General features: G+C 36.7%; 1 protein-coding gene across 3 annotated transcripts in view; it reads left to right on the top strand.

Annotated features, from left to right (window-relative positions):
* LOC115214434 (doublecortin domain-containing protein 1-like) overlaps positions 1-13,231 on the top strand; it is a 299,436-nt gene that overhangs the window by 62,516 nt on the left and 223,689 nt on the right. For all 3 annotated transcript variants that reach the window (XM_036504819.1, XM_036504818.1, XM_036504820.1), the window contains 2 exons: positions 1,289-1,391; positions 8,483-8,582. In XM_036504819.1, the coding sequence (XP_036360712.1) occupies positions 1,289-1,391; positions 8,483-8,582 (203 nt within the window). The remainder of the gene's footprint in view (positions 1-1,288; positions 1,392-8,482; positions 8,583-13,231) is intronic.

The following is a 13,231-nucleotide window of genomic DNA, read 5'->3' as shown; positions in this document are numbered from 1 at the left end:
GTTAAGCAACAACTTGTATTTATTTTATTAATGTCAGTCAGAGGACTGAAGCTCGTTGCTGGCAGAATTTGAACGAAAATGCTAAGGGTTGAGCTAAAAATATTGTAAAGAGTCTAGGTTGGTGGTTTACTGTTTGTGCCAGAAAATTGAATCGATATCTTTATGAAAATTGCTTAAAATACTGAAGGGAATGTTGGCAGTAGAATAAACTATAATTCATCAATATTTATTTACTCCCTGAAGAATCAATACAAGAAATATTGCAGAGAACTTCTCCAAAATTAAGAAAGAGACTTGTAAAGTGTTTCATAAATAAACTGCCTTAACTATTTATTTTACACACACGCACACACATTTGTGTGTGTGTGTGTATGTATGTCTGTAGGTATATATGTGTGTGTGTATACATATATGTGTGTGGAGGCACATGGCCTAGTGGTTAGAGCAGTGGACTCGCGGTCAAGTGATTATGAGTTCGAATCTCAGACCTGGCGATGTGTGTGTTTATGAGCGAAACACCTAACCTCCATTAGGCTCTGGCAGAAGGTAATGGCGAACTTCTGCTGACTCTTTCACCACAACTTTCTCTCAGTCTTTCCTCCTGCATCTTGCAGCTCACCTGCGACGGACCGGCGTACCGTCCAGGTGGGGAACCTATATGCCAAGGAAATCAGGAAACCGGCCCTTATGAGCCAGGTGTGGCTCAAGAAGAAACAAACAATATATGTGTGTGTGTGTGTGTATCACTGTATCACAGTATTGAAGAGACTATTGGATGTTGTTATACATTGCTGGTTACAATGTGCTTTGCTTTGTTTTAGCCTTTGAATGATGCACCAAGGGTGTCAAGTCACACCGATTGTCTGAAATGTAACGAACCAGTTGTTTGCCTAATTAGAAAACTATTATCAGTATGGCTATGGTTCAAAAATTGTGATGTAAAGTAAATGAAATGTATCATCACTGAGTGTTGGCCCAGCATGTCTAAGAATAAACCCAGCATTTGCTCTGCTTGTTGTAAAAAGGCTATTAAAAGATGTTGCAGTAGGATTTGCTCTCCAGCCTCATAAAACCCTCACCAACAACAGCTACCAAAACAGACCCATGGGTTGGCAGGTTGTCACCTGAGTGGAGCAAAAGCATCATCAGCCAGATGTAGGGAATTAGCAATAAGTGGTGGATGCTGCAATGCACTATAACAGAACATACCTCCATACATGACCCTCACCTAAAATCAGATGTAAAAAAAATTGATTAATTATGGTGTTTTTGTTTATGATCTTTGCAGAAAGTTTGTTTGACCAAAAAAACCTTGTATGGACTTCATTTGGTATTAATTTACCAGCAAGAAAGAAAAAGAAAAGGAGAAATGCTCTTTCTAACAGAATGAGGTAACAGATGCTTTTATCTTTTACTTGTTTCAGTCATTGATTTGACTGTGACCATGCTGGGGCAACACCTTAAATGTTTTAGTCAAACAAATCAAGACCTGTTTCATTTTTTAAAATTGGGTACTTCTTTTATTGTTTTTCTTTTTTTGCTGAACCTCTAAATTACGGGGATGTAAACAAACCAACTCCAGTTGCCAAGAGGTGGAGGGAGAAGAAGCACAACATAACACAGACATATGCATATCTGTACAATTGCTGATGTGGTCGATGACAGTACCACCTGATTGGCACTTGGGCCAGTTGAACGTTAAAGGCACTATCCGAGCTTGATCGTTGCCAGCGCCACGGATTTGCTCCTGTGCCGATGGCATGTAAAAAGCACCATTTGAGTGTGATCATTGCCAGCATCGCCTTATCAGCACATGAAAAACAATATTCGAGCATGGTCGTTGCCAGTGTATATATATATATATATATACATATATATATATATATATATATATATATATATATAATATATATATATATATATTAATATATATATATATACATATATATATATATATATATATATTATATATAATATATATATATATATATATACATATATATATATATATATACTATATATATATATATATTATATATATTATATATTATATATATATATAATATATATACATACATATATATACATATATATATATACATTATATATATATATATATATATATATATATATATATATATATATATTATTATATATATATATATATATATATATATATAATAATATATATATATATATAGGCGTAGACATGGCTGTGTGGTAAGTAGCTTGCTTACCAACCACATGGTTCCAGGTTCAGTCCCACTGCATGGCACCTTGGGCAAGTGTCCTCTACTATAGCCTTGGCCAACCGAAACCTTGTGAGTGGATTTGGTAGACGGAAACTGAAGGAAGCCTGTCGTATATATATGTATGTAGGTATGTATGTGTTTGTGTTTGTACCCCCAACATCGCTTGACAACTGATGTTGGCGTGTTTACGTCCCTGTAACTTAGCGCTTTGGCAAAAGTGACTGAAAGAACAAGTACTAGGCTTACAAAAAATAAGTCCTGGGGACGATTTGTTCAACTAAAGTTGGTGCTCCAGCAGTCAAATGACTGAAACAAATAAAAGAATATATATATATATAAAAGAATTAAAATGAGGGTGAAAAATTCGATATTAATTTGATAACATCAATTTAACACCTGTGGTCTAGCATATTAAAAAGCTGAGGTTCAGTAAAAAGTATTATATACATATAAGAGGGATTACCACTATGTGGACACCCTAATGCTAGAAGAAGATCAGTTATGGTCTTACCACTAAGAATTGTTCTCTAGAGATATATATGGATATGTATATGTATGTTAGTATGGAACACGGATGTTAAATGATGATGATGATGATTACATATATATATATATCAAAGAGCATTAGCTCGAAACATCAAAGTCTTTTCTATTCTTCCTGACTGTGAAACTAATACACCTATTTGTTGTTCCTTCACCTGTCTTCATCTTCTGTTTTCTGTAAACTTGAACTATAGTTATGTATATGAGGCTGTGTTTTCCAAAATGGAGGTGAACACCTTTCTCCATGTGATTGGCTTGAAAAATTGTTAAGACACCTAGGATATTTTCCTACTTTTCTTAACATGAAACCGTTGGTAGCCTTAATTCACAAATAAAGAAATCATATCCACAAATGCGATGTTGAGCACTCATTTTCATCATTTGACATTTACATATATTTTTGTCAGTGAACAGGTCGCGGATTTTAGCGACGAAAATATTTTGACAAATTAAACTTAAATGTTGAAGTGAATCGAACGGCTTTTGTGTGTTTCTTAAATGGCTTACAAACACCTTCCACGCTGCAATTGTATATAATATATATATATATATATATTATATATATATATATATGTATATAAGAAAGTATGGTAAAGCACGTGGGTGAATATATAAGAAAATAGTATTTTATTATATGTATATGTAATATATATATATATTTATATATATATGTATATGTATATATACATATTTATACATATATATATGTATGTATATGTGTATGTATATATATGTGTGTGTGTGTGTGTGTGTACAAGACAGAAAATGTCAGACACAGAGGTTAATTATTTCTCTCTAATTTTTTGTAAATTCTTCTGTATATATATATACTACCAAACAAGCATGATTTTCATTGAACTCAAAATACTTATTGTAGTCCTGTACTTGAATACTTTCTTAAATAGTTTCTTGTAAACTGTTTTTAAAATTTTCTTATTATTATCAAAGAATGTATATATGTATTTTAATACTTTTGTGACAACCAGTACTTAACACAACAAAGCTTATACAAAGCTTTACATTTTGCTTTTGACAATCTTTTTCTAAAAAAGTGAAACTGGTCAAGTCAATAAACATTTCTAAAAAGTCCATTGCATTTTCAAACCTTCTTTCATATATATATATACATATACATACATACATACATACATACATATATATATATATACACACACGCATTTATATATATCATCATCATCATCATCATTGTTTAACGTTCGCTTTCCATGCTAGCATGGGTTGGACTATTTTGACTGAGGGCTGGCAAGCCAGATGGCTGCATCAGGCTCCAATCTTGATCTGGCAGAGTTTCTACAGCTGGATGCCCTTTCTAACGCCAACCAGGAAGGGCATCCAGCTGTAGAAACTCTGCCAAATCAAGATTGGAGCAGAGTTTCTACAGTTGGATGCCCCCCCCCCATATATACGCAACAGGATTTTTTCAGTTGCCATCTATTGAAACCACTTACAAGGCATTTGTTGGCCTGGTACCTTGCAGTGGGAGTGAACCAGAAACCATGTGGTTGTGAAGCTAAATTCTTACTACACATCCATGCTTCAACCTTAACCACACCTGCCAAAGGATAATCAGACACACAAGAGAAGCGATGAAGAATGCATAAATATTTGAAGAATAAGAACATTCTGAAAATATCCTCATCCTACTCACAACTTCACACACGTGTGCATGTGCACACACACACTCTTGCACAAACACACACACACATGCCTGTCCTCAACCAAAAACATTAAACCTGCACAAGACTATTATAGACATAATCCTTTTATATAGATTGTGTTTGACAGAAAACGGAATTTTACTTCATAACAGAATTGAGAATTTGTCTGGATTAAGTCAGTGTAATGAGATGAGTTGTTTTTCTTTGATGTAAACTTATTTATAACAAACAGAGTTAAATAGATCAATGGTAGAATTTAAGCCAGAAAGCTTTCACTTGAGATATAACTAATCTATCAGCCAAGTTAACTGTAGAGATCGAATTATCTATTGGTTGACTAGTCTTTTAGGATCTGTCGTCTTACTTCTAATGGACGTTAAATGGTCAGGAAGGGTTTTGAGTTGTTTGACTTGTTGCCTTTGAGATATTCTGATGTACTTTATGTTGAGAGATGTTTTATACCCAGGGTAGCAGATGGAAGCATTCATTCATGATTTACCAGCATAATATATGCTAGAGCAGTGGTTGGAAAATGGTGCCCCTTGGCACATTAGGACATTGTGAGAAGTGCCTTCTTTTATGTCTTACTTGTTTTGGTCATTGGACTGTGGCAGGAAAGGGAACCAACTGGAAGGGTTTTAGTTGAACAAATCAGTCCCAGTGCTTGATGCTTTTAAGTTTGGTACATATCCTAGTAGTGACTTTTGCAAAACCGCTAAGTTTGGGGGATGTAAACAAACCTATACTGATTATCACTCAGTGGTGAGAACAAACTCATGCATGCGCACACACACACACATGAAATAACATGTGCCTCGCACACACACTGGGTTTCCACACAGTTCCAGTCTATCAAATTCACTCACAAGGCATTGATCAGCCTGGAATTATAGTAGAAGACACTTGCCCAAGGTGCCACATTGTGGGACTGGACCAGAAACCACATGACTGCAAAGCAAGCTACTTGTCCACTCAACATTTTGAAATGGAATCTCTTTGCTGCCGTAATTTTTTTCATTTGATCCTCTCCTACAGTCGTGAATGTTGAGTAATGACTATGTTGAATAATGACTGAAAGAATACAATTGAGATTAGCATTCTTCTGAAAGATCTCTGGAATAAAGAATCTCTCCAAGTTGAAGCCATTACTTCTTCACACCGAAAGATCACAGCTTCAGTACTGCAAATATGTTATTAGAATGGCAGAAGAAAGAATCACAAGACATTTTTCAAGCCAACTGTCAAGAGAACAAGATGTAGACTAAAAACAAAATGATTGGATAATATCCATAGTCCTAGCTGATCAGGCTTTGGAATCCAGCTGGAAGCTGAAATGGCAGTTGCTTCTAATAGGGCCCTATGGAGGAGGGAACTGAGGACACTACCTTCTATAACCCTCACAGGAATAGTTGGCAGCAAAAACGGATGGATGGATAGTATGACTAGTAGAGTATTTATGTAGTATGACTACAGTAGTTCAGTGAATTGTACTTTTATATAATATCCATAGATTCAGTTGGTCATTTTTGGGAATCCAGGCAGAGAGTATAATGGTTGTTTCTGATAGGACTCTATGGAGAAGGTGCCTGAGGACTCTGCTCCCATGGCTCATCCAGAAATAATGGGCATTGAAGATGGATGAATGAATGCTATAATGAAAACAAACTAATTGAAGGTATTGACTTCAAAACTGATTGTAAAATCACTGCTCTCAGAGCTCTAGTTTGCATACCAAACAAAATTCTATTCATTTAAGAGACAAATATTTAGATTTGACTAAAACTGTTCATTGAGATTCTGTAAAAATTTTATCAGTCAATAAAATGTCAAAATAATTTCCCAAACTCTTTGCAAACCTGGATAAGATATTGGTGAAATGTCAACAAGTTGTGTATAAGATTACATCAATAAAACAACTCGTATGGTTTGGCTATCATTTCAAATCAACTATGTATCTTCTTCACATTGTAATTTTGTATACTGTCTCAGTAAAATGGAGTTAGTGTGTGTGTATGTGTGTTCGTGTTCACACACAAGTATGTGTACATATGTGTGTGTATGTATATATGTATGCATAAGTGTATGTATGTATATATGTGTGCATGCATGTATATATATATGTGGGTGTGTGGGTATATATGTGTGTGTATATATATATGTGTGTGTGTGTGTATGTATGTATAATTCTAATGTCTAATTTTTCATGCTTGCATGGGTATATAGGTGTGTGTGTGTATGTGTGTATACACATAATACTTACATAGATACATATATGCATGTGTGTGTTTGTGTGCATATATATATATGTATGCATACATATACACATGCACGTACATGCATGTGTATATATATGGTGGTGGTGGTGGTGGTGGTTATAGCTGACAACAAGGTATGCGATAAGGAAGAAAGAAAAGTCGATAGATACGACAGGTTAGCTTGGGGGTGGGGGGTTAAGCAGTTGTGGTTGATGAAAAAGGTGGTAATAGTACCAGTAATTGTTGGAGCGCTGGGAACAGTGAGCAAAAATCTCGTGAAGTACGTGGAACAAATAGGGGCTACAATAAGGGTGGAGCACTTGCAGAAAACAGCGCTGCTTGGAACCGCTTGAATACTCCAGATAAGGGGTGTTACCTTAGTTCACTGGTAGTGAACAGCTGACACTGTAGTACATCGCCAGTGTTAGAAGCTGTGCAAAGGCAATAATAACAATGATGATAACGATCCTTTCTACTATAGGTGCAAGGCCTGAAATTTTGGAGGAGGGGAAAGTCGATAACATTGACCCAAATGTTTCGCTGGTACATTTTTCATTGATTCCGAATAGATGAAAGGCAAAGTCAACCTAGGAGGAATTTGAATGCAAAACATAAAGATTGACGAAATACTACGAAGCATTTTGTCTGCCATGCTGTGGAGTTGAAACAAAAAACTTTGACTCTGACTCCTCTACTATTGGCACCTCCGACTATGACTCCTCTTTATGTAATTAAAGTGATTCTGGTCTACATATCTCATAAAGCATATGCATACGCTTGTACTTTGAATAAGCCTATATGTTATAACTGGTTTATATTAAAGAATAAAAAACATTGTGAGTCTGAGTCAGAGTCTATTTAGTTTTACCGACTCCAACTCCGACTCTAGCTACCCCTTAATTGTTTCCAACTCTGACTCCACGACTCCGACTCCACGACTCTGACTCCATGACTCTGACTCCACAGCCCTGATGTTAACAATTCGTCAGCTCATCACCTTAATGACAATAACGATGATGGTGATGATTTTATTTATTATATAATGCACAAGAGGTAAAATGTTGGGATAGGAGTTTGTTGATTTAGTTGATCTCAGTATTTTATAGGCCCTTTATTTTATTGTCTTCAGAAGTTTATCACAGGTCACTTACCCAGAAAATCTGGCACCCAAGTCACTCACCCAGAAAATCTGGCACCCAGGTCACCCAGAAAATCTAGCACCCAGGTCACTTGCCCTGATGAGAATGGAACTCTGAAAGTAAAGATCCAGAACAAGCACCATTTTGCATTTTGTCTGATGTTCTAACTTTTCTACCAATAATGAATGAGAATAAAGCAAAATGATACTTTTCCTTATTGGTCTCCAACAGCCCATTCATACTGGCACAGGCATGTCTCTGTGGTAAGAAGTTGGCTTCCACAAAACATGGTTCTGGGTTCAGTCCTACTGTGTGGACACTTGGGCAAGTGTCTTCTACTATAGTCTCAGGCTGGCCATAGCTTAGTGAGCACTTTTTCTCCCCCACAAAATCTCAACATCCAATTGGTCCTATATACAATGTTGGGCCTCTTATAACCTAATTTTGTCCCTGGTGCTGAATATGTGCTGCTGCAACCAGAGTGCATCTTTTTCTGCCATTAAACATGATTCTTTAGATTTAATCAGTTTCTGACCTACAAATTGAATCATGAACCTTAACTTGATTTAATTCTGTTCCTGCAGTTTATTTAGGTTTGATGTTTGTCATTTCAGAGCTTTAACAGTGAAAAAGAATATTCGAATTGTTGTATTCCAAAATGGGTTTGGGAGTGAAGCAGTTGAAATAGTTGCAGATGCCAACAAAATGGATGAGGTTTGTACTATTTGTTATTCACAATGCAAAGCAGTTTATCACAGGTCACTTACCCAGAAAATTTGGCTCCCAGGTCACTCACCCAGAAAATCTGACACCCAGGTCACTCACCCAGAAAATCGGGCACCCAGGTCACTCACCCAGAAAATCTGGCACCCAGGTCGCTCACCCAGAAAGTCTGGCACCCAGGTCACTCACCCAGAAAATCTAGCACCCCGGTCACTCACACAGAAAATCTGGCACCCAGGTCACTCACCCAGAAAATCTGGGCACCCATTTCCTCTTGATGTATATCTTCATTGAAATGTATCTTCATGATGTCTTTTTCTATAAGTATTTCATGGTCATAACTGTAATGAACTTTCTGCTCTAGTATCCTATGTCAAGACCTTTAAACAAGTCACACACTTCTCTTCCCAGGTGCATTATTCCTCTGTCGAGTTACCTGTTAGAAGTCTTCTTAGACAGAGACCTGCCCTCTTCAGGTCTCATCATTGTCATCATCATCCTCATCCTCATCATCATCATCACCATTGTTGTTGTCATTGTCATCAACATCGCCGTCGTCGTCATCATCATCATCATCATCACCACCACTACTATCACAATCATATATAGGTGCAGGCATGGTCATGTGGTAAGAAGTTTGCTTCTCAACTGCATGGTTCTGGGTTCAGTCCCACCCTGTGGCATCTTGGGTAAGTGCCTTCTACTATAGCGTCAGGCCAACCAAAACCATGGGAATGGATTAATAGACAGAAATTGAAAGAAGCCTGCTGTATATATGTATGTATATGTATGTGTGTGTTTGTGTCTGTTTGTCTCCTACCACTGCTTGACAACCAGTGTTAGTGTGTTTACATCCCTGTAACCTAGCAGTTCAACAATAGACACCAATAGAAGAAAGACCAGGCTTACAAAGAAAACAAGTTTTGCGGTCGATTTGTTCAACTAAAATTCCTCAAGCTGGTGCTCCAGCATGGCTGCAGTCCAATGACTGAAACAAGTAAAAGATAAAAAAATAAGAAAAGATCGCTATCATCAGAAATACTCAGAACCAGAGACTTCCAGAATGAATCTTTGCTACATCTAGTTCAATATTGCTATTTTCTATTAAAAATCCTAGCAATCAAGTTTGATTTTAATTCCTTTGAAGAGTAATAAAACCATTTTAGTATAATATATTTGATTTGATTCAGCTAATGTTTTGTGGCTTTAAAACAAATGTTAAATGATGATGTTGAGGACGAATTTGTTTTCCTGTGACTAATCATATTTTCCTATTACTATACTCATCTTCTGATGAAGGATATTTCCAATAATATTAAACTAATATTAATGAGAAATCTTTGTCTGTGCATCAGTCTGTTTGTATACACATATATCTTTGTCATTTAATGTCTGTTTTCCATGCTAGTTAGACAGGAACTGGCAGGCTAAAGGAAGGCACCAAGCACTACAGTCTGCTTTGGGATGGTTTCTTCAGCTGGAAGACCCTTCCTAATATCAACCACTTTGCAGAGTGTAATGGGTAAATTTTTATATGGCACCAGTATCAGTGAGACAAAACCCCTCAACTGAGGTGGAAATAATACTGAGCGGAGTGGCTTAGTGCCTAGGGATCAGAGGTTAATGGATAATAGAGGGACAAAAGCAAGCATCTTGCTGTAGAGGAGATACATAGCTACACCAGTCAGGGGAGTGAGAGAGAGAAGATGGTGATAAAGCTGTACCAGGGAGTACACTCAAGTCACAGAGAAATGAATGTAAGTGGAGGGGTACATAGAGTTGGACAGGGTAAGTGAGTAGAGAGTTCATGAGAGTGTGAAAGAGGTGTGGGAGATAGAGGGAAGGGGAAGAGAATGCAGTGAGTGATGAACACAAGTACATATATATGTGTGTGTATATATATATATATATACATACATAAAATAGACTATTTGCTATTTTGATGTTGAAATCAACCCTTTGTCTTTTAAGTTCCAAATGTATTTTGAAGGTGTTGTAGATTTTTTCTTCATGTCTGAAAATGTACATAGGTTGAATATCTCTGGATTTAAATGTATTTGCAATGAGGGTTATGTAGCTCTTTGTACTGTAATTCTGGCTAGGGAGGAGGTGAAATCTGTGCAGATATAACTAACTTTGAGGTTGTATTAAAAATTTAGTGGAATTTATGGTCATTTGGGCACTGTTTGTTTATCAAGTTTAAGAAGGACCTTGTAATATTGGTTTTAATGTTTAAACTGAAAGGATGAGAGATTATATTGTATTGTTTTTCTTTTCCTGATTTTTCAAGCATCCTTGTTGTGGGATGTATTTTATCACTAAAGCCATTTCTTCTCAGAGCCAGTTTCCTTATTAAATGAAGTTTTAGTTATTTTTCTACTAATGTTTATTGAAAAGTTCTTCATGATATTCAATGTATGGTGTGTATATATATGTATATACATATATATACTTTTGGAAATATGCTGTGCTCGAGAAGACCCAGCAAACCAAATGAGACCATAACCTGTGGCCTATGCCAGGAGCATAACCAGCCTGCTTATGCATACCTTTTCCTTCTTTGGTCACTAAACTCTGCTTGCGAAAACCTGTTGAGGCAAGTGAAATCAAAATCAAATCAAAATCAATTCGATGACTGGCGTTTGTGCTAGCGGGGTGCAAAGAGCACCATACGAGTGTGATCGTTGACAGAGCGGCTATTCAAGTATGATCGTTACCAGCATCGCCTTACTGGCACTCATGCCTGTGCTAGTAGGGTGCCAAGAGCACCATCCGAGCGTGATCGTTGCTAAAGCAGCCAACTGGCTTCTGTACCTGTGGCACGTACAAGGGCACCATTCGAGCATGATTGTTACCAACGTCGCTTCACTGGCACCTGTGCCGGTGGCACGTGTAAAAAGATTCGAGCGAGGTCATTGCCAGTACCGCCTGACTGGCCCCCATGCCGGTAGCACATAAAAAGCACCCACTACACTCTCGGAGTGGTTGGCGTTAGGAAGGGCATCCAGCTGTAGAAACTCTGCCAGATCAAGATTGGAGCCTGGTGCAGCCATCTGGCTCGCCAGCCCTCAGTCAAAACCGTCCAACCCATGCTAGCATGGAAAGCGGACGTTAAATGATGATGATGATGATGATGATGATGATGATGATGATGATGATATATATATATATATAAAGAACCCCTTCGGTCATGAATGACTATGGGATTGCACCTAGAAGGTTCCCCTCTGAGGCACAAGTCTAGGCAAGGTTGTTTTTTATGGAAGACCAGCACTTGCCCGTGCATATCAGCCTCCATGCCACCGATGTTCTCCAATGGAAAGGCAAAGGCCGATACAGCTTGGCATCAGTGATGTTGCAACTCATTTCTACAGCTAAGTGAACTGAAGCAACATGATATAAAGGGTCTTGCTCAAGAACACAACACACGGCCCGGTCTAGGGATTGAACTCACTCATGATTGTGAGCCCAACACTCTAACCACTGAACCATGTGCCTTCACACACACACACACACACAGGTATGTATTTATACATATGTACATAAATATATATTCTAAATGATTATTGTAGAAGACAGGTGTATTGGAAACTTTAATTATAACTTACTAGATACATACATCATACATATATATGTATAATATATATAATATATATAGATATAATATATATATATATATATAATATATTATATATATGTATATATATATATATAATATATATATATATATATATTATATATAGAGGGCATTATACATACATGCCAGGAGGCATTACATATACACGCCATACGCTAAGAGGGACAATCAGTCATTTCTACCAAAAATATTACTAATCCTACCGAATGCAATTTTTCAAAGAAAGACATTTAAAAATATATAGACCTGTATCACAGTGATTTCATACTTACGTAATCATCAGCAGGCCTGAATATACTATAATAAACAACGACCCTGCTTCGCTTAAGCCGATCAGCTAACTGTTCAACATCAACGAAGCACATGGGTGGGAATTTATATATACTATATCCGGATGAATGGCAAACTTTTACGAATTGCATTTCGGGAGAGGAAAAGTTTTTTCGGAATAAAAATTTAGCAATTAAGGACAACTACTTAATAAGGAAAACTTAACAAGAAATTGTCAGGTAGATAGCGTAAAAACCTCATAAGAGAAAAAATTTCGAAAATAATTATTTCTTATTGAACATATTAATTTATATATAGAGGGCATTATACATACATGCCAGGAGGCATTCTACATACACGCCATACGCTAAGAGGGACAATCAGTCATTTCTACCAAAAATATTACTAATCCTACCGAATGCAATTTTTGAAAGAAAGACATTTAAAAATATATAGACCTGTATCACAGTGATTTCATACTTACGTAATCATCAGCAGGCCTGAATATACTATAAATAAACAACGACCCTGCTTCGCTTAAGCCGATCAGCTAACTGATCAACATCAACGAAGCACATGGGTGAATTTATATATACTATATCCGGATGAATGGCAAACTTTTACGAATTGCATTTCGGGAGAGGAAAAGTTTTTTCGGAATAAAAATTTAGCAATTAAGGACAACTACTTAATAAGGAAAACTTAACAAGAAATTGTCAGGTAGATAGCGTAA

The sequence above is a fragment of the Octopus sinensis genome, linkage group LG7, assembly GCF_006345805.1.
Source record: "Octopus sinensis linkage group LG7, ASM634580v1, whole genome shotgun sequence".
Classification (NCBI taxonomy): domain Eukaryota; kingdom Metazoa; phylum Mollusca; class Cephalopoda; order Octopoda; family Octopodidae; genus Octopus; species Octopus sinensis.
This window is presented reverse-complemented; position numbering and strand designations above follow the sequence as displayed.